At 60.6% G+C, this 21,319-nt stretch overlaps 1 protein-coding gene across 3 annotated transcripts in view; it reads right to left on the reverse strand.

Moving 5' to 3' along the window:
* CHD5 (chromodomain helicase DNA binding protein 5) overlaps positions 1-21,319 on the reverse strand; it is a 65,871-nt gene that overhangs the window by 42,304 nt on the left and 2,248 nt on the right. For all 3 annotated transcript variants that reach the window (XR_010938890.1, XM_067718119.1, XM_067718106.1), the window contains exons 2-6: positions 13,403-13,530; positions 5,829-6,008; positions 3,331-3,449; positions 2,522-2,760; positions 395-519 (exon numbers count right to left, since the gene is read on the reverse strand). Coding sequence is in view for 2 of the 3 variants with exons in the window: in XM_067718119.1 (XP_067574220.1) it covers positions 395-519; positions 2,522-2,760; positions 3,331-3,449; positions 5,829-6,008; positions 13,403-13,530 (791 nt within the window). In the remaining variant the exon portion in view is untranslated. The remainder of the gene's footprint in view (positions 1-394; positions 520-2,521; positions 2,761-3,330; positions 3,450-5,828; positions 6,009-13,402; positions 13,531-21,319) is intronic.

Here is a 21,319-nt window from a genome sequence, read left to right on the forward strand (position 1 = left end):
GGACTCTCCCGCCTGCTGCCCAGATGGAGAGGCAGTTGGGGCGGAAGGAGCCAGGACTGAGCCCCCAGCTCAGCAAGGTGGGCAGGAGAGCTACCCACCCAGAGTCCAAGCTACAGGGGGCCTTGGAAGGATCCAGGCTGAGCCCCTCACCAGTCAGGTGGGGAAACAGGCTCAGCAGGCTTGAATGTAGAATGGGAGAGTCTGGGGCAGGGGCGGGGGGATGGTGTGTACAAGACCTGCCCCCTGCCTGGTTCAGGAGAATGAACTGATAGCCCTGCTTTCCACGTCACCCAACCTTTGCATGTTACACACACACACACGCACGCACACACACTCACACTCGCGCGCGCGCACACACACACACACACACACACACACTCACACTCGCACTCACCGAGGAGCCTTTCTTCCTCTTGCTGCCAACCCCTCCGAAGCGGAACTTGAGCCCGGCCACCTTTCTCCCTTTGCCCTTTTTCTTCACATCCTTGGAGCCTTTGATCTTCTTCCTCACTCCAGGCCCTGAAAAGCACCGGTGGAATAGCCAGCGCCCGCCACAGCTCACTCACTCACCGCCATGCTCTCACTTGGCCTTGAGAACCCGCTTTAAGGAAAGGGTGGTTTCTGCCGCTGCCCCTTCTCGGATGAGAAGACTGAGGCTCGGAAAGGTGACGTCCTTGCACAGCAGAGGGGAAGCCAGAGAAGAACCCTGGCCCAGTCTGGCCGCTGTGCTGCCATCTTAGGAACAGCCCTGTCCCATCCCTCTCCCCAGAAAGGAGCTGTCCCCAGTGGAGCCACCAGACCCCAGGGCCACTAAGGGCACACCGACCCACCTGCGGACCATCCTAGGCCCTGGAGGGATGTGCTAGGGCAAGAAGCCCTTTCCCCAGCTGCCAGCCTCCGGGCCACTAAGGGCACACCGACCCACCTGCGGACCATACCTAGGCCCTGGAGGGATGTGTAGGGCAAGAAGCCCTTTCCCCAGCTGCCAGCCTCCGGGCTGTCTGCCATACCCCACACACCAGCACCACTCAAGACCGCCCTCGCCTCTGCCCATCATCCCCAGGAAATGCTGGCTCCCAGGTGGCCAGCAGGGGTGAGGTTGTTTTTATGGAACTGGTCACAGGACAATTAGTCACCTGGGGAGTAATGACCGCCCCCAGCAGCCTCTCCCACCAGGCCGAGCAGGACAAGTGGGGGCCTAAAGGCAGATGGCCTCGCCCCAGGCCCTCCTCCGCCCACATCACACACAGAGAGCTGGGTCTGCGAGCCCAGCTGTAACCTCAGTGGCGCCACGGAAAATCTATTTCAATTTTTCAGGCTCTGAATAGGCAGCTCAGGGAATCGATAGCTCAGCAGCTGGAGCCCGACAGGAAATGAGAAAGAAGCCTGGCTGTGCAGACAGCAAGGGAGGGGAGCGGAAGCAGTCTCTAAAGCCCGCGTCACTCACCCACTGGGGCCCCCTGTGGGACCTGCTACAGGGAGGCATTATCCCAGAAACCAAAGCTCCTTGGGGCAGAAACAAGGGGTCCCCAGCATCCGCTCTGCCCCCCCATCAAAACCCAGGTCAGGGGACTTCCTTGGTGGCGCAGTGGTTACGAATCCGCCTGCCAATGTGGGGGACACGGGTTCGATCCCTGGTCCGGGAAGATCCCACATGCCGCGGAGACACTAAGCCTGTGCGCCACAACTCCTGAGCCTGTGCTCTAGAGCCCACGAGCCACAACTACCGAGCCCGCGTGCCACAACTACTGAAGCCCATGCACCTAGAGCCCGTGCTCCGCAACAAGAGAAGCCACTGCAATGAGAAGCCCACACACCGCAATGAAGAGTAGACCCCGCTCGCCGCAACGAGAGAAAGCCCACGTGCAGCAACAAAGACCCAACGCAGCCAAAAAAACCCAGGTCAGGGCACCCAGGAAGGTGAGCTGCAGGCAACACCACCACTCAGAGCCCCGGGGAGATCAATGTCCCTACTCCCAGTGGGGCCATAAATCCTCCATCCGGGGAAGAAAGGTCCCTCCCCTAGAACTTCAAGTCGCAGAGAGCCTCTGCTGTCCCTATTCTCCCCACCCAGACACCACCACAGAGTCTGATTTTGTATCTGGACCTCCTTCCTGGCCTCCCTGGGAAGGCGGCCCTGTCCACGCCCACGCCCACGTACATCCGTTACCCCAAGGGCCGGGTGCTCAGAGGAGAGCGATCCACGGGTCACCTTGGGACCCCTTCCCCCTGGGAATGGTGCAGGCTCCAACCCAAGAGCCCCCTAACTCCCAGTAGCACGGGCCACACCTCTGTCCCCTCCTCCACACCTGGGAAAACTCCCAAAGCTCTGAGCCCACCGCCTCCTCCACTTCGCCAGCAGCCCCAAGAGAGAGGCAGGGCAGATGCCACAACACAGCTGAGGAAGGGTGGGTGGGTCCAAGGTCAACCAAGGCACTGGGTCCTTGATAGAGACGGGCCCGTTTGTCCCAGACTGTAGGGCCTGGGGGCCCTCTGCCAGCAGGACTGGGTGCAGCCTTACCCTTGCCCTCCTTGGTCTTGGCCTTGCGGACGGGCACAGGCTGGGGTGCCTGCTGGGGGCTGATGGCCAGCGGAGGCGCGATGGTGACCGTCTCCACGGCCGCGGCCACCGCTGCTGCGGCTGCCGCCGCCGAGCTGCCCTTAAAGGGGTTGTTGGCGCTGAACTCTCGCCACTTGGCGCCCAGGACGGTCATCATTTTGGACATGGGGATCTTCGGGTTCTTCTTGGCGATGAGTGGCCTGCGTGGGGGGAGAGGCAGGAAGGTGAGGACAGCCCCGTGGAAGGGATGAGACCCCCATGTGACCCCCCGCAGGGCCCACCCTTCTTCTCCCAAGTCCCACACCTGGCATATACAGCAAACTGGGAAAACTGGGCAGAAAGGAGGGCAGGGAAGAGGACCAAGACAGAGACAGCAGTCCAGCCCCAAGGCTCCCGATTCCCTGTTTATGTGGCCGGTGATCTTCTAATTGGGTTTTCAGACCCTGTAAGACCCGAGGGGCCAGAGGCAGGGGTCTAGTCCCATTTCTTTTACAGCTGAGTGTGGCCACGGGGGCTCAAGACCCCTGGGAATGACTGGGGTTGCCATCCCTGGGGGTAGGACCAGCGAGGGAAAGCAGGACCACCTGTTGAGATGGAAGGGTCCTGCCTGCCCCTCCTGCCAGCTCTGCCCAGGGTCAATGTCAGCCTGGAAGCCCACCCCAGGAGCCCGGGGCCCTGCCCCTCTGGCCACCCCACTTGGTGCCCCCGGGGGAGGCAGGCCTCGAGGGCAGTCTCCGTGGATGCCCAGCCATGGTGGCCCCGAGGCCCACCTGAGGAACTGGCTGAAGGCTTTGTAGTTGGTCAGCGTGTGATAGTCGGCCTCCGAGAACGGGTAGTCCACGTCATCCAGGCCCCACTCGGCCATGAGCTGCCCCGAGGACTTGGGCTCCTACGGACACACAGGCCGGAGGTGGAATGAGAGGTGGGGGTCCTTTTACCCTGAACCCCCCACCAGGGCCCCACCCAGGGCGCCTCGGAAAAGCAGGGGGATTATGTCAGCAACTTAACGAGAGCAGTTCTCACCCACCACTGAAAACATCCTACAGCATCTCAGGCCGCCAGCCCCTTGATCAGTGGGAACGGCCCAGAAGCCAGCTCATGACGGGGTGCGGGCCACACGCCTGGGGGGCTAATGTGGGGGTTTGGGGGGAAGCCATGTGCATGTCCAGGGCAGGAATAATATCAGGACTCACTCTGTCCACCCCAGGAGATCACCTAGTACAGTCACACTTGGACCTCGTGAAAGGGCAGGTCACTGCGGGTTCGGGGACCAGGAAGGTGTGCCCTGGTCAGGGCAGTGGCCCAGCTCAGGGCAGAGCCCAGAGAGGGTCCCTCGGCTCCTGCTTCACTCTCCAGATGGGGCACCGAAGCCCAGGGAGGTGCGCGAGTTCCCAAGGGCACAAAGACAGCCAGCCAGCCCAGGTGTCAGGTCACAAAGCAGACCCCGGATGGCTAGGAAGGGAGGGGTGGGCGGTGGTGCTGGCTATGAGATTGGAACCTGCTGGACAGAGGCAGGCTCCAATCCTGGCTCTGCCACATACTAGCAGTGAGAGGTGGACAAGCTACTTCATCTCTCTATGCCTCAGTTTCCCCATCTGTAAAATGGGGATAACAGCACCTACGTCACAGGAGGGACAGAGTTAGCACAGGTGCTTGGAACAGGGCCCTCACCCCGATTTCCCATTTGCTCCAGGCAGCCCTGAGCTGTGCCAGCCCCACCCACAGATCCATTCCACCAATCAGCACACGCCATCCCAGGCCACAGTCACTGATCCAGGGGGCATGTGACACAACCGGTCCAGGCAGGGGCACCCCTGGGTCTCCTGTGCGGACAGCTAGGACACAAGCCAGCTTTCCCTCCTGCTGGATGGGGCAGGGGGTGTCCACAAAGCCCTGCACTGCTGCTACACACATTCCAAGCCACGAGGGTGCCTGGCCTGAACCCAAAGCTGACCCTCCAAAGGCAAAGAAACAGGGCCCTGGATGACACCACTGGGTCCCCCTAGCTGGAAGCCCCCTTGCCTCTCAACTCTTACGGCTGCTGATCCAACAGACCCCTTTTACTGCCTAAGCCCCTCAGAGTTGGGCCGTCTGCTCCAGCAAGGGAAGGCCACCCAGGCAGAACACACGGCCTCCCTCGGCCCCAAGGGACCCGCTTCCTGACCTCCTGTTCTCTGTGGCAGTTCAGAGGTGCTCCCACGTGGGGCCCCCTCCCTTGGCCAACCTGCTCCTGACACACAGCCAGTCCTGGAGCTTCCCACCACAAAGTAGAGCAGCAAGTGAGCGATGACATTATTACAGGACGACCCTGAATCACTCCTGTAAGTTCATCTTCCAAATCTGTCAGCTTCTCAGCTGTCATCAGTCACAGGTGACTCATAACACACCTGCCAACTAACGAGCTCCCTCCGGGTGTCGGGACACCGCCAGCACTAACTCACATGCTAGCATTTACGGAGCACTTATCTTCAAATCCACGGCCAGCCCAAACTGAGCCTCATCAAAGATCGAAGGCAGCAGGAGGTTCCCGGATGAGGTGCTGTCATCTGCCATCTGCCCCTGCCCGACCCAGAGACCCAGGACCCAGAGCCCATCTGCCGCCCTACCCTCGGCCCCTCCCCCCACCCCCGCGGAGCACCCCCCGCAAGGAGCGGCCATGACATTCCAGGGGCCACATCATGCCCCACTTTCACCGGGAAGAGGCTTCTCCCCAGGGGAGAGCTGCAGGCCCATCGCTATAGCTTCCATGACTCTCGTTCCCTGGGACACTCTCCTGGGTGCCCACGTGGGATGAATTTCGGAACACGTGCTAAGGCCCCCTTCCACCATAAGCGGAGCTGTCCAGCCACTTCTTCTTAGCGAAAGCTCCATTTGTTTTAGTCTCCCAAACTGCTCCGACCAAGAGGTTCCTGACACCAAACTTGAGTTCAGACCATCGCTCTCCTCAGAAACGGCTGACCGCTCAAGCTGGGCAAACAGCTGACAATACATCAGCAAGAGGCCACACGACTTCTTCCCCAAACTCCTGAGTGCCATCCACTGTTATTTCTAATGTGTCTCCGAGACCTGTGGCTACGGTATTTCTCACAAAGTTGTGTCCAACCTTCCTGCGCGTGCACTCACACACACACACCCATCTGCCCCGACGGCCCTTCGTGGGAAAGGATGCTCTGGTCCTTTGCCCACAGGGGCTCCTGCAGGGCAGGGAGCTGACAGCAGGAGGCTCAGCTCGTCCAAGCAGGGTCCCCCAGCCAGGCGTCAGGGTTACCTTGAGGCATCCGTCATCGTTGTCGTCTTCATCATCATCTTTCTTTTTTCGCTTGGCTTTTTTCTCCTTCTTGTCCTTGAGTTTTTTCTTCTTCTTTTTATTTGGGGAGTAGTCGCTGCCCTCACTGTCCGACTTCTCTTCCAGATCCTCTTCATTTTCTGACAGCTCATCATTGCTCCCCTGGAAGAGAAAGGTGGACGGTGAGAACAACAGGGGCCCAAAGAAAATGCAGAGTCCCAGGCAGCAGCACTGCCCTGAGAGCGGCCTCCTGGCAGAGTCTCACCCACCAGACCACTAAATCCCAGACAGAGGGGCTGCCCTGAGCCAGCACGGGGTAAGGGTCTCGTCCCCAATGACTGGTTGGTGACAAATGGTGCTGTGCAGGTGAGTCGAGGCCTCGGGTGAAGACACACGCCCCCACCAGGCAAGCTCAGTGCAGCCCGCTTAGACGGCCCTGTTTCAGGTTTCTATGGGCTTTGGGACTGTATCGCGTGTCAGCGACGGCACTCGGACCCAGGCGCTCGTAGAGAGGATATCATGCCCAGAGCCAAAAACCAAAATGCGGTCCACGCTGGAGAAGAGCCCCCAACTTCCGCCCCGGCTCCCAGATCCTCTCCTCTCTGTTCATCTTTGCATCCTATGGAGTCGTGTGTGTCAAGTGAAACCTGTGATTAACACAGAGAGCACGTCCCAGTTTCATCTGCCTGTGCGCTCTCCGGACGCTGCGAAGGCACAAGCCCACCTTCCCCAGCGCCAAACCCTGGCTGCTCATCTCAATATGAGACAAAGTAATTGAGGCAGCTCTTAAGCTTGGTTTCCTCGATTCAGTTTCCATCCATACAGGCAGAAAATGGCCCATTTATATGGAGATAAGGGTGTTTACAGACAGAGCATCCCCATCAGAAAGGCACTGCCCCTGCGAGAAAGCTGAGAAAGCTGTGTATTGGGGCTTTTCAAGAGGCAAGCAGGCTGATTAGGCCCCTCCCGGCCTGGGTCTGCAGGAGAGGCCAGGCACGGACGCTCCAATGAAGATGACACTTGGCATCTTCATGCCGGCGGTTTAGAGGCGGCAAAGAGAGGCACGGAAGAGATGAAGAAAGAACTGGAGAAATGAAGGATGTGAGCTCCGGAAGGAGGAATGAGGGAGGGAGGCAAAAGACGAGGTGGAGAGGGAGGAGAAAGGCGGGGAGGAGGGAGAGGAAGGAAGGGGGCAGGGGAGGGAGCAGATGCAGAGAAGGAGGGCAGCAAGGGCAGTGGGTCTGTCTTGGGAGGCCCCCCGCCCGCTCTGCCCTTTCCAGCCGCACCGTGGAGTTGAGCGTCTTTTCCCAGGAGGGAGACTCTTCCTGAGACACAGCTGGGAAAGGACCCACCCGTGGGGTCCCTGCACTTCCTGACTCTCCTGCTGCTCGGCTCCCAAACCTTTTATGCCCGTTAAGCCGCTAAGTCAGTGTGCTGGCTGGTGGCTGGCAGGCAGCAGAGCCTCTGGGCCTTCCCGGAATACTGACTCGGTCGGCCACACCGGGCGGGCTCCAGGGGCAGTGCGCCGCTCCTGGCTGCTGCCGGAGCCTGCCCAGGGCAGGACAGCCTTGCACGCGATCCCGTTCCCAGGGCTCATGGCCACAGCTCCCAGCCCTGCCTCGGTCCTCTGGGGAGGCAGGGGTCAGACAGGGATGTCCATTTCCCCCAAGGATGTAGCGTTTGGCCAGCTTGGAAAGAGCACCCTTCGATAGACCTGAGAGACAGGCTCTATCCCAGCCACACCCCCGCACAGGTAAGGATGGGAGGAGGGAAGTGCCACAGGCTTCAGCACCGCGGACAGAGGCTGTGGGGCCGGCCGAGGGAGGGCCGTGGGGCTGGCCCTCAGCTGCCCTGGGGACCCCGCGAACCAGAGCAGGGAAGAGACAGGAGGACCCACGGTGGGTCCGGGGGCTCCCTGGGGAGGCTGCAGGACACAGACTGTCTCGGAGCTCTGACCCTTGCTAGTCCGGAATTGGGCAAAAAGTCACTGCAGCATCCTGACCTCAGCCTCCTTGTGTGTGAAATGGGGGTGCTATACAGGGCGGTAAGAGGAACAAAGGAGATCACGTGAGAGAGAAGGCCTTAAGCATTTTGAAGTAGGAGAGTCCCAAGTACCCATGATGCCCCCGACTCTGCTCGGAAGCTGAAGACGCAGCCAGGACCACAAACCGGAGGACACGAGCCTCATCCCACCTCGTGTCTGCAAATCGGGGCTGGACTAAAGCCAAGTGCACGGACAGTGCCTGCAGCTGGGCAGCAACTACAGTGCAGACGGGCAGCAGGACGCCCAGAAGGGGCTGTGTGACCGCACCTGAGGGGGAGGTGCCCTGAGTGTCTGCTGGGGAGCCTGCACGCCACATCCCAAGTGCAGGAGAGGTGGGGAGTGGCCAGCACAGCTCTGAACGCAGGGCCCAGAGGGAGCTGGAGGTCTCCAGGGAGGGCGGGGAAGGCGCCTCCAGCAGACGCCCTGTCGGTGCGTGTGCACAGTGGTGGTGGGGGGGGTGCGGGCAGGTGGAGCACGTCTGGCAGAAGGCCCCAAGCTGTGCACTGCCAGGAGTGTGTTAGTCCAGCAGCCACTCCGGGGCTAAGTGGGGGGGACAGGAGGGCAACGTTTCTTCTCGAGGAATGAGCCGGAGCTACAGCAGGACAGTCAGCGCCCCTGCGGCCCAGCAGGACAGTCAGCGCCCCTGCGGCCCAGCAGGACAGTCAGCACCCCTGCGGCCCAGCACGGGACGACAATGACGGCAGCCCCTCGTTTCAGGGAAGGCGCAGACCCCTCCCTGCCCTGTCTACCTGCACCGGGGAAAGCCTGGCCAAGGAGAAGGCAGATTCCTCAATTCCCCGGCTCCCCGCCCATTCCCTGATCCCCTCTCTGCCCTGCCTTCTCCCCCACCTGCATCCCGATCTCGTCCAAGCCCCCCTGCCCACCCGGGAGGCTGGTGGAGGGCGGGGTGCAGGACAGGTCTTTGGAGATGGTTTTCCCGATGGTACAATCAGTCTGTACCCACAGCGCCTCTCTGTATCCAGCTGTTTGGACACATCTAGACCAGGGCCTCCTTTTTTCTGTGTTCTGTTATTCCAAAATCTTCCCTTGCAGAGAAAGGGGCAAGCGGAAGGGCAGCGAGTGGTTCTGAAAACAACTCGAAGAGGAGTGACCCAACAGCAGGACCTGGAGGGATGCAGGTCGGCCAGTGGCAAGAAGGGGAGGAATGACCAGGAACCAGGAGTAGGCTCACCATTCGGTATCTCGAAACTTACAGGGGAGAGTGCGGGCCAAGCCACACTCAGGGAGGAGACACAGGCACAGAGCAAAAATGCCCTAATAAAGCCCCGAACCAAGCTGAGCCCCGAGCCACACTGTGGGTGGGCTCTGAACATCAGGACCAGCTGGGGCTGTGACCCTGATGCTGTGCCCTCTGGGCTGCAGCAGCCCCGGGCAGGACTATAGGGGACGCCCTGGATGGCAGAAGGATCTAAGGGAACTTGGAGTCCCAACAGAACCCATCTGCAAAGCTGCCTTCAATCCTACACCCAGGCTGAGTATGCGAGGAACTGGGGGTAGGGAGGAGGGGTCTCTGCCCTGAGCCCCGGGCCCACTGAAGGCACAGCGTGCCACCCGTGAAGGCCCTGGGGACCCCGAGCGGGCAGTCTAAGCCCACCCTTCCTCCCCCAGCTCTGCAGATGTCTTTCGATCCAGGCCTCGCATCCCTCTCTCCCTTCCCTCTACGCCCAGCACTCAGCACACACCACACCTCTCTAAAACGCAGGCACTTAAACTCAAAAGGAAGGACTCAGAGAGTTGGTCATTCTCAATTTGGGGTCCTTCGAGACTGAGAGGGAAAAAGAAAGAATGAAATATGAGCCTTCCCATTCACGAGTGTTATAAACAGTTATAATTTAGCACTGAATAATTGGTTGCTATGGTAACCGCTGCAGCACAGGTTGAAATCCTTTCTCCCTCCTGCGCTGGGTCTGACAAGGAGCTTCATCTGCATATGCTCAGGTTCCGGCCGAAGCCCCGGTTATTTTATGTAAATCAGAATTCACGACTTGCTGCCTGTCCCTCCACCCCACCCCCAAAAAACCTGCCGCTACATGGGTTCCACCACCGGGGGCCCTCTGCTCCCTCCACCCAGCGCCTTGTGTTGGGGCCACCTGGTTGGAGATGAAAAGGAGAAAAGGGGTGACATTCCCCTCCCCACATCCCGAGGACTGGGCTCTGCAGGCGGGCGGGCGGGCAGTGTGCACATGGCGGCCAGGACCCTGCTCTCTGGCTCAGACTGTTGATATCTGAGAGCTGCCAAGCCAGACTCTCAGCAACGCTGGGGAGGGCGCAGCAGTGGCCCAAGGGCCACCTTGGGGGCCTGGCTGGCACTGCCCGGTCATCTGCGGGGCCCTCCAGTCTACCCTGGCCTCCATCTCCTTTGAGATCCAGGAACTGCATCTCAGTAGAGAGAGGAAGGAAAGAGGGAGAGGAAGTGAGGGGAGGGAGAGTGGAATGGAGGAGAGGAGGAGAGAGGAAGGGACGGAGGTGGGGGGGAGGGGGGCGGAGAAGACATGCAGAGGAGGGAGAAGGAGGGCAAGGGAGACCCAGGAAGAGATGGATACAGCACAGAGGCCATGCTCAGACCACAGCAGTGAGAGACGAGAGCCTCCCTCCCAGTTCCCAAGAAAGAAGCTTCGGGAGAGGGAGAGAAATCGCTGGGGAGAAGGTGCTTGCGCGGGATGCCCCGGGACCCTAGAATCTACCTCCACCCCGCATCCACAGAGCATCAGGTCTGAGGGCTGACAGCAGTGGCCACAACAGAGCCAAGATTTCAGAGCTTCAACCGGGAAGTCGGCCCCTGCATCCCAGGGCCCCGCCGGCCCTAAGCCATCTAACCTGTGCCCCCAACAAAGACAGACCTGCGGGCCAGGGTGTGGGAGGGGCTGAGGAGAGCTGCAGCAGGGAATTCAGAGCCCCCTCCCCACAGCAGGGGGACCCGGTCCACAGCACCTCCCTCGGGGGTGTGGGGGGAGCCTCCAGGCATGGGCCACCCCCCCTTCCCCTCTCCTGCCTCCACTGCCCCTCCTGGATAATGGGGACAGGAAGCGGCAGCTCACAACCTGCCCACGTGCAGCCCACGTACCAGCCGCGGGGTTAGGGGTGGGGTGTCCCGGGAGGGTATAGACCTGTCAATCCTGGAAGGATGCCAGGAGCCCAGGCAGTGAGAACAAAGCTGAGGGGCAACAGAGATGGAGGGTGGCATCGGACAGGGGCAGTGCTGGGCTCGGAGGAGGCTCAGGGTCCCTCTGGGGGGAGAAAGGGTCGTCTATGCGCGCCAGAGGAGACGGACAGCCGGGTGTGGCTGCAAGCGGGCAGGGAGAGGCTTCGGGGCAGCTTTGGCCAGGAGCCTGGACAGGGCAGCTGTCCTAAGGAGGTCCTTCCCGGGAGCCAGGAGAGCCGAACAGGGGGCGGACCTGGTAAGAAATGCTGACCCCAAGCTCACCAGAGAACACAGGCAGGACGTACCTGCGTGGTTCCAGCTGGAGGAGGTGCTGCTGACACCTCCCTGCCGCAGTCCCTGAGCTCCAGGCAGGCCAGCCAGGGGCCAACCACTATGGGGACCCAGGGCAGGCCCTGCCCTCCAGACGCTTGCAGGCTGACACCCTGGATGCCCCCGAGGGCCACTGGCCTTCCCCGTGGCACCTCTCACGTGAAGACGCCCTGGTGGCCCATATCTGATTTGCCCCCAAACAAGCAGGGGGGTGTGGATAGGTGATGCTCCCCTTACTACAGACACAGAGGCAAGGCTCAGACAGGTGTGGGCAGTGGCCTGGGGAGATGTGGGGAAGAAACTCCACCACCCATCGCCTGCCCACCATCACAGGCCCTTTGTCCTCAGGAGTCTCCTCCCTCCTGCCCCTGCAGCCTGTTTAGGGACCCTCCAGAGTTAAGTCATACCACGGGCCCCTCTGCACAAAGCCTTGCAGGGGACGAGCCAGAGGCCCACGGTGGCCTTTAAGGCCACGTCAGAACATCTCCACAGGGCACCCCACACACACACTGCTACTCTGTCCCGGGGCCACCGAGGGCGATAACACCCCCCGACCGCCTCCCCTCTGAGGCTGGGCCAGGTGGGTCTCCTCTGGGCAGGGGAGGCGAGAAGGCCAGAGGATCGACAGCGCTTCCCCTCGGAGCAGGCGGGCCAGGGGAGGACCAGGCTGGGGGGGCAGGGGGCAGCCGGACATCCCCAGGGCCAGATCTCAGCTGTGTTGCTGTGACCCCTGGCAAGTTCATCTCTGAGCCTCATCTGTAAAGCAAGGTGCACACCAGCCCCTCCCCATAAAGCCACCAGAAGGATCGAGTGACGCCGAGGAGAGGTGGCAGCTCTCACAAGGTGAGAGACGGGAGTCCCCACGTTGCCCTATGACCCTATGACCGTCCCCTCCAAGCGCCGAGGGCTTTAAGCTAAGAGGCATCCCTGGTTTCCCCCTCTGTCGGGTGGTGATGACCATCCCTGCCCCTGACTCCCAAGGTTGTTGTTGAGGATGAAGTGAGTCCACGCGGGGCATTCTAGAAATGCTCACACGAGTTACTCATAGGAGACCCATCCCTCACCGGGGTCTCCTTACTCTTCTCCCATTTGTATCTTGCTCACCAGGATTCCAACTCACAACAGGTTGGAAGCAGCAAACCAGAGGAACAGACAGCTGGCAGGAGGCAGATACGGAGGGGGTAGCGGAAGGCACCACCAAGAGCACAGAGGCAGTGGACACAGGTGCAAGCGGGAATAGGGGCCTCCAGTGAAGAGGAGGGAGCGCCGGGGACCCCATGTTGTCATGGCCCAGGACAGACACCAAGGAGAAAAGAATAAACACCCCAGCACACCCTGTTTAAGAACACAGTAGGGACTTCCCTGCTGGTGCAGTGGTTAAGCATCCGCCTGCCAGTGCAGGGGACACGGGTTTGAGCCCTGGTCCGGGAAGATCCCACATGCCGCAGAGCACCAAAGCCCGTGTGCCACAACTACTGAGCCTGCGCTCTAGAGCCCGCGAGCCACAACTACTGAGCCCACGTGCCGCAACTACTGAAGCCCGCGCGCCTAGAGCCCGTGCTCCACAACGAGAAGCCACCGCAATGAGAAGCCCGCGCACCTCAACAAAGAGTAGCCCCCGCTCGCCACAACTAGAGAAAGCTCGCGCGCAGCTACGAAGACCCAACGCAGCCAAAAATAAAAAAGTACACTTGGGAATTCCCTGGCGGTCCAGTGCTTAGGACTCCGTACTCTCACTGCCGTGGCCCGGGTTCAGTCCCTGGTCAGGAAACTAAGATCCCGCAAGCAGTGCTGCGCGGCCAAAAAAAAAAAGAAAAAAAAAGGACAGGACACTTGAGATACATCTCGGGGCAGGTGTCCGTGGGGACGCTGCCCACACCAGACACTGGTTTTGGTGTTTCTCACTCAGGCTCAGCTCTCGGGAGGCACCCCTCTGCCAGATGGTCCCGGGAGCCCACGTCTTTCTCCACAGGCCCAGGAGGAGCAGTCAGGACGCCCGCGTGGCCCAGCCCCACTCACCTCTTTCTTCTTCCTCGTCCCTTTGGACCTGTTGTCCTTGAGCTTCTTGGACTTCTTCTTCTTGGGAAGGCTCACGTGCTCCTCAGGGAAAAAGTCATCGAAACCTTCAAGGCCACCATCTTCTTCTTCTGGAAGAATCAGAAGGGAGACGGGGTTACTCCGCTGCTTCCTTCAGGAAGACCCCCAGGGACACAGAGTGAGAGGCAGGGCCCGCTGGGACAGTCAGTTCCTCTACCACCCAACTGTGCCGGATCACGGCCAGCCTGCCCTCCCCAGCCTATCCCCACCCCTCCCCGCCTTCTCCATCTAGTTCCCCTGCCCCAACCCCTCAAAGCCACCCCCAGACCCGCGGAGTGGAACCCCAGCCCCTTGGGCTGTGTCACATCACCCCACCTCTCTGGGCCTCTCCTCCTCTCAACCTGTAAAATGGAACAATAACCACCTACCCTGCTATGACAGTGCTTGGGAAACTGAAGCAAAAACAAACGACCAGGGCTTCCCTGGTGGCGCAGTGGTTAAGAATCCACCTGCCAATGCAGAGGACACGGGTTCGAGCCCTGGTCCGGGAAGATCCCCCATGCCGCGGAGCAACTAAGCCCATGCGCCACAACTACTGAGCCTGCGCTCTAGAGCCCGCGGGCCACAACTACTGAGCCTGTGTGCCTAGAGCCCGTGCTCCACAAGAGAAGCCACCGCGATGAGAAGCCCGCGCACCGCAATGAAGAGTAGCCCCCCCCCGCTCGCCACAACTAGAGAAAAGCCCGCGCCGCAGCAACGAAGACCCAACGCAGCCAAAAATAAATAAATAAAATAAAATAGATTTAAAAAATTTTAAAAAAAAACAACAAATGACCAAATAAGAGGCCTTGTGGACATGGCTCCCCAGGGAGAAAGCAGCCCCACGGAGTCACAAAGCCATCTCCAGCTGGCCCAGGGAGGGGTCGAGGCCCACCTCCGCCCTCCAGAGGGCCACGGCGTGGCCAGGAGAGAGCCTGTGAGTGCAGGATGACAGGGACGTACAGGTCACATCCCCCTGGGACCACCTGGTGCCTTGGAGCAAGCGCCCGGGAGCTTGGAGGAGAGACCAGCGCGGGGGATGTCAGGGCTCCCCTTAATGGGGATTCGAGGACCACACTGCCCCCCGCTGCCTGGTCCCCACCCGCACCTGCCAGGCCCACTCCCCGTCACAGGTACCCGGACACACACAGCAGGATGCCAAACACACTCCGCTGGGCGCTCGGGACGATGTGACGGTCCACAGAGAGGTGGGTTTTCTAGAAGCTGCCCGCCTTTCCTGAATCCTCATTCCTTCACGCACTGGAAAGGCTGGGGGGAACAGGCGGGTGTGTCACGTGGGGATCTTAGAAGAAGCTGCAGGCTACATGCTTCTTGCTGCCCCCAAAGGGAGCCCGTGGCTGGGGCCTAACTCCCACCCAGGAAGTCAGGGGTGAGAAAGGGCACGAGCCCTGGGTTCCTGGGACCAGACGTGGGCCCCAGGGCTGGGGGTGCGGAGAGCGGGAGGGCCCTCTTGGGGGCAGACGGCAGCAAAAAGACACCGCAAGAACAAGCCACCCAGACTAGAGCTATGCATCTGCCTGCCAGGGATGAAGGAAGCTTCCAGTAGGCACCGGCACAACCTCCAAAGAGTCCACAAAAGGGGTCCACAAGCCAGCCAGCCTCCACACCAGCAGCTTATCCCCCATCCCACGGCCTTCACTGCCCATGTGCACGGGGGTGGGGGGACACGACAGGGAGTCTCGCTCGGTCTGGGGTCTGCCTCGAGCGGGACCCCACTGTGGGGCTGCCACCCTGGGAGACCCTTAGGAGGGCAGAAAGTCCCAGGGCCACGCAGGGGACTCTCATATGGGAAATGGGCAGTGTCCTCACTGAATCGGGTTTAAATGATAGGCCCCCAACCCCACCCAGGAAGTCTAAAAATTTTAGAGTAAAACATCCTGGCTGTTGAACGCGCCAGACCCACAGATGCTTGGACACACCCTGGGCGCTCCAACATCGCCCATCGTCCAGAGGGGTCCACCCCAGGGCCTGGGACCCTGCCCCCTAGAGTCCCCAGAGGGGAGGGGGAAGGCGCCCATCACCACACTCTGGGTGCGGCTAGAGGGCGCTGGTGATGCTGGTGGCCCAGTGAATGCCCGTCCCGCCCACACCTGGAGGGCCAGTTCCCACACGTACCACACCCCTACCCAGGGAAGGCGGGGGCTGCACCCTCTGTCTCAGCGCCCCTCTGCCCCAGGGCCCTCCTCCAGGGCTGCCAGGGGGCCTGTGGCCCTGCCCCCCAGGAAGCAAGTGCTAGCCCTGTCTTGTCCGGCCCCCCCCAGGAGTCCACGGGGACAGGGCATGCCCAAGTCTCAGTCCCCTCCCCATCCTGCCAGGCAAACACAGACACAGAGAGAGACCAACTCCAGACAGGTGAGGGAGCTGCCGTGCAGGTGACACGAGGGTGGCCTGAGCGCTGGCCTTCCCCGGGAAGCCAGCTCAGCGGTCCTGAATGGCAGACAGGCGCAGGGCTGAGGACAGGACCACGTGGTGGGCACAGATGCTGTGGCCCTGGCCAGGGCTACGGCCCACGGGGCGGGCAGCGAGGGCAGGCCCGAAGCTGGGTTTAACGTGGGCAGGCTTTGAGGGGAGCCAGGCTAGGGCAGCAGGACTCGAGCCCATCCTGTCCCCTGAGCCCTGGCAAGGGAGAGGCAAGGATTTCGGGGCCAGTTGGAAACGTTCATAGGGACCCCCAGTCACCCTGGAGTGGAGGGCTCTGGGGACAGTGACATGGCTGGCGGGGAGCCAGGCTGACGAGGAGATGCCCGTCCACGCCTGCCCACTCTCCCACCGGCCTCCACCTCCCCCGGAGCTGCAAAGAGACCGCCTGGGAAAGCCACCCCCGCACGCTAGCCGTGCCCAGCTCGGTTATGTAACGGGCTCAGCTGATGCAACCGGGAGGGGGCCTCTCTCTCCCGCCTCCTGCTATCTCCCCACGTCCCCTGTCCCCTCAGCAGCGCAGTCCCCAGACTGGGAAGGCCAGCCCAGCACACGGTCACAGACTGACCGGCCAGCAGCACAGACCATGGATGCACAGGAGGCCACGGGAGGTTCTAGAAGGAAGCCTGGGATCTCCCATGGGCTGCGCCCCACCCTGCCTGGGAAGGAGGTAGGGGCACCTCTAGCCCTAACCCACGCCCAGGACAGGGCTCGGAGGAGAAGTCCTCAGGCCCTCTGCCCTTGGACAGACCCCTCCTCCACTCCCAGAAGACCTCACGGCCCAGGGCCATCTGTCTGGTTAAATCCCTCCTCCAGGGCCCTTCCAGAGCTGGCACACAACCACAGGGACCCCACCCTGCCCACCCCCATCTTCCTCCACCGCACGGCTTCTGGTGGCCCTGAGGACGCCCAGGGCTGACCCCCTGTGACGCTGCTCCCCGACACCCCCATGATTCCCACTCAGCCCTGCCCCCCTCCTCCCTCTTTTGCAACCAGCCCTGAGCTTCTTCTAAAACCAGACCTGGAGAGTCACAGCCAAGCAATCCTTCCCAGTGCCCATCGGCCCCTCCCGGAGCCCAGCCCTGTGCCTCCTCAGGGTACCCAGCCACCAGTAAGGCGGGAGCCCCCCCGCCCTGGGGGAGGGTCCTGAGGGGAAGCGGCCTCAAGACTCCTTGTCTGCCAGCTCCCTGCTGCCCCCCAGCCCTTCCAGCCAGGCGGCCGTGCCCTCACGCACCAGCCCTGCCCCTCCAGGGCCCGGGGCTCCATCGACCCCCAGAGGGGCTATAATTAGGACCCATTAGCCCTGATCTGTCTCCCAGGTCTGGGGCAGGGCCGGGGGAGACTGCTTCAGAGATGAGACGGGGGACAAGGGGGGGGACGGCAAAGAGAGGCACCTGCACCTCCTGCTGCTTTCCCCCAACCCCTCACCAGGGGCTGCACACACTCTGGCTTAGCCCTGCGGGACCCCCAGGCTGTGGACCCTTCTTAGCGAAACACCTTATAGCAGTGGAAGGACCTACCACCTGCACCAAGCTCGAAGCAGGTAGCATATGTTCGTTTATATGAATTCATCTACTCCACACAGCAACTCTGGGAGACGGTACGGTTATCACCCCCGTGTGCAGACAAGGAAACAGGCTCCGAGGATCTCATCGCTTGCCCACTTGAGTCACAGCCGGCAGGTGGCAGAGCCAGGATGGAGCCCCGGCAGGTGGCTCCCACCCCCAGGTGTGGTCCCCGCGCCTGCCCCTCCCTCCAGGTATAGGACCCTCCCAGAATTCAGACCTTCCCCACGTTTATTTCACAAGCATTTAAACAGCATAGCCCATGTGCCAGGCTCAGGCACGACCAGGGGACACTGAGGTGACTCAGGCCGGCCCCTGGTCTGAAAGATCACCTGTGGTCCCTCAGGGTGGGAGGGTCAGGGCTAGTCCACCGCAAGTCCCCATGCTCTGCCCACCCCCTGCCCCTGTCCTCTGGGGACAGGGAACTTAGCAAACACAAGGTGATCAGAGCGAAAGAAAAACGTATGACTGTGGAAGGAAGAGGTAGGTCGTCTGATTCGGGGTGGCTGACGGATGTGGGGAGGTGCAGCCAGGAGCCGGATCAAGAGCTCCGTCACCCGAGTCCGGAAAGGTAAGCAAATCTGTCAGCGATGGGGACCCAGCTCGACGTCCACCATCCTCTCTGAAGCCTGTGGAGAGGGTCTCCTTCCATTCCCCCAAGCAGGAAACAAGACCACCTGGTGGCCAGGAGGAGGGACAGGGAGCTCAGGCTTCGAACCACCACCCCTTCCTGGCAGGGTGGCCCCCAATCCCTTCTCCACTGAGCCCACTTCCTCATTCTTGAAATGGGCCGAGTACTGGGAATTCCCCGGCAGTCCAGTGGTCAGGACTCCGTGCTTTCACTGCTGAGGGCGCAGGTTCAATCCCTGGTCGGGCAACTAAGATCCCGCAGGCTGAGCGATGCAGCCAAAATTAAATAAATAAAAATGTAAAGATAAATAGGCTGAGGACTGCCTTTCTCACGGGGTGATGAATTAGAAACTGTGAGATGCAGTTTAAGTGCCTGGCAGTGGCAGGCGGGGCCCAGGGCCTCAGGAGGGCTAGGATGGCCAGGACTGAAGGAGTGGATGGCGGGGGGGAGGGGTGGGCTCTCGTTTGGCCACTGCTGGGCGAGGGGTTCTCAGGGCCACCCTAGGGCTGGCCAAGGAGGGGTCACCAAGACTAAGGTTCCCATCAGTCCTTGGAGTGCCCCCCACACCACAGGTCTCTACTGACATTGCTGGGGGGGGCAGTACTCCCGCCCAAGAGAGGATTAATAATTCATTTATGACATTTAACAAAACCCAGACACTACCTCACTGGCATCTCATCAAACAAAACGTCAGTCCTGAGCACCACGGGCGGGCGGGCAGGCAGGCAGGTGGGGGCGGAGGACAGGGGAAGTTTTTACCCTAAGGGAGTGGGGCCTGGATAGAGTGAGGATGGAGGAGGCTGGGGAAAAGGAGGAAAGAGAGGCCAGGAGGGAGGGGACGGGGACAACAGAGGGAAAGAGAGGGACAGACAGACAGAGAGAAGGAAGGACTCGGGGAAGACAGCCTGACAGACTTGGAGACAGACGAAGGGATAGACATGGGGAAAGAGTAAGTGAGAATAAGAACAGGAAGGAAATAAGGACAGAGCCAAAGAGACAAGGCAGGAAGTCTCAAAAGTTTCACCTGCAAAACCCCCAGAAAGTCAGACACCGTGTACTGTGTTCAATACTCGCTCAGAGAAGACATGCAAGAAATCTATGCTGGGTGGGTGAGTGGATGGATGGATAGACAACTGGATGATGGATGGATGGACAGAGAGATGAATGGACCGATGGATGGATGGACTGGACGGATAAATAAATGGATGGATGGAGACTGGTTAAGATGGATGGATGGAAGGAAGAAAGGAAAGAAGGGATGGAGGGAGGGAGGAAGGAAGGAAAGGTGGACTGGACAGATAAAAACGGATGGGTGGATGGATGGATGGAAGGAAGGATGGATGGACAGATAAATAAATGGATGGGTGGATGGATGGATGATGGGTCAATGGATGGATGGATGGAAGGAAGGATGGATGGAAGGAAGGAAGGGCTGGACAGATTAAATAAATGGATGGGTGGGTGGGAGGATGGATGGATGCATGATGAATGGGTAGGATGGCTGGCCAGTGTCTGGTGGGTGTACTGGTTGGTTTTGTGGTTGGATGGGTAGATGTTCTGGTGGGAGGGTGGATACGTGGGTGGATGGATTAACAAGTGGGTGGGTGATTGAATGAACTGATGAAATGATAAATCACTTTAGAATGCGGTGACTACCCCACAGGCCAAGCCACTGGGCAAAGGGTGCTATAACCGCTTTACCTCCCTCCTCTCGGCAAACAGTATTAAATATGACCAGGCTCCCCGGGGTGCCCCGAACCCACATCTCCCCAACGTGGGGGGAGCTAACTAAGAAGGCACAGACCTTCAAGAACCGTGGCTCTCCCTCCCTCCTGGTCCCTGGGCCCACAGAAGCCTAGATGGGCTAGGGGGACCTGGGCCAGTCCAGTGCCAGAGTGGTCACACTGTCTGGCCTGGAGAGAAGATGGGCTCAGCAGCTCTAGGAAACCCACCCCTCTGTGTGGGACTGAGGAAGGGCTGGGCCTACAAGGCAGGGAAAAGGCCTGGGATGCTGAGGCCCTCTCCTCCCTCCCTCGCTCCAGCCCCTCTGGCCCAGGCTCCCAGCCCCCCAGCTTACTGGATGAGGGTGCATGTCTCAGAAGCATTTCCTTGGGGAAGGCAGGCCAACTGCTCCCCTTGGACGGTGGTAACTACAAGCCACACTTTGCTGGGCCCCTATTACGTGCCGGGCACTGTGACCTACTTGTTCCACGTGCACTGCCTCATCAGTCCTCATAATAAGCCCTCTATGAGGTTGCTGACGCCGCAGCCCATTCCACAAGTGGGGACACTGAGGCAGAGGGACTGGGTAGCTTGCCCGAGGTCAGCCACAAACAAGCAGCAGAGGCGGAGCCACCTGACTCTTGAGCCCTCTCTTGGACTAGCCCTCTGAACGCCCAGGGGAATCTGGCAGCTGGGCACCTCCCCCACCCCCGCAAGCAGGCTCAACCACCCGCCTCAATGCCAGAGAGCTGCCCGACCAAAGCCCGGGCGGCAACATGAACGCTGCTGAGGGGGGTGGCGGACGGGCAGAGTGAAGACAGGAGGCCTGACAAGGACTGAGTCCGCTGCGGCAGACTGAAAACTTAGTGTGACAGCTCCCAGCACACCGGCTCCCCCATCCACAAACGGCCACCTGGGGGACCTGCCGGCCCTACAGCCCTGTGGGTCACGGCCACGAGCTCAGGCTGACGGCTGCAGAGAGGCCGCAGTGGAGGGTAGGGGGCCAGGCGGCCAGTGCTTCAGGAGAGACACGAGGCCTAGGCCGAGGCTGTCATCACGTCCAAAGGCCAGGGTGACCCAGGGACCCCCCAGCCCTCAGACACTGAGACCACAACCCTCTCTCTAGCACCCACAGTGCTAGGTGCCGGGCACAGTGGGTGGTCACGGGAGTCACACCCAAGGCGGGAGCCCACGGACACAAGTCAGCTGATGATAATATTCCAGGGAAGCACTGCGAAGAAAATAAAGCATTAAAATGGGCCTGAGAATGACAGGGGTGGGGCTACGCTGGAGCCAGGAGCTGAGACCTAACCGGCAGAAGGAGGCAGTTGTGAGCCGAGGAAAGCTTGGGTCTGGCAGGGGTCATGGCCAACGTTCAGGGCAGGATGGAGCCTGGGGGCTTCCAGAAGCATCAGGGAGGCCAGAGTGTGAACAAGGAGGTCGGGGTGGAGATGAGGGTGGAATAGAAAAGGGACTTTGCAGTCAGTCCAAGCCGTGGGGGTC

Source organism: Pseudorca crassidens, chromosome 2 (genome assembly GCF_039906515.1).
Source record: "Pseudorca crassidens isolate mPseCra1 chromosome 2, mPseCra1.hap1, whole genome shotgun sequence".
NCBI classification, from domain to species: Eukaryota; Metazoa; Chordata; class Mammalia; order Artiodactyla; family Delphinidae; genus Pseudorca; species Pseudorca crassidens.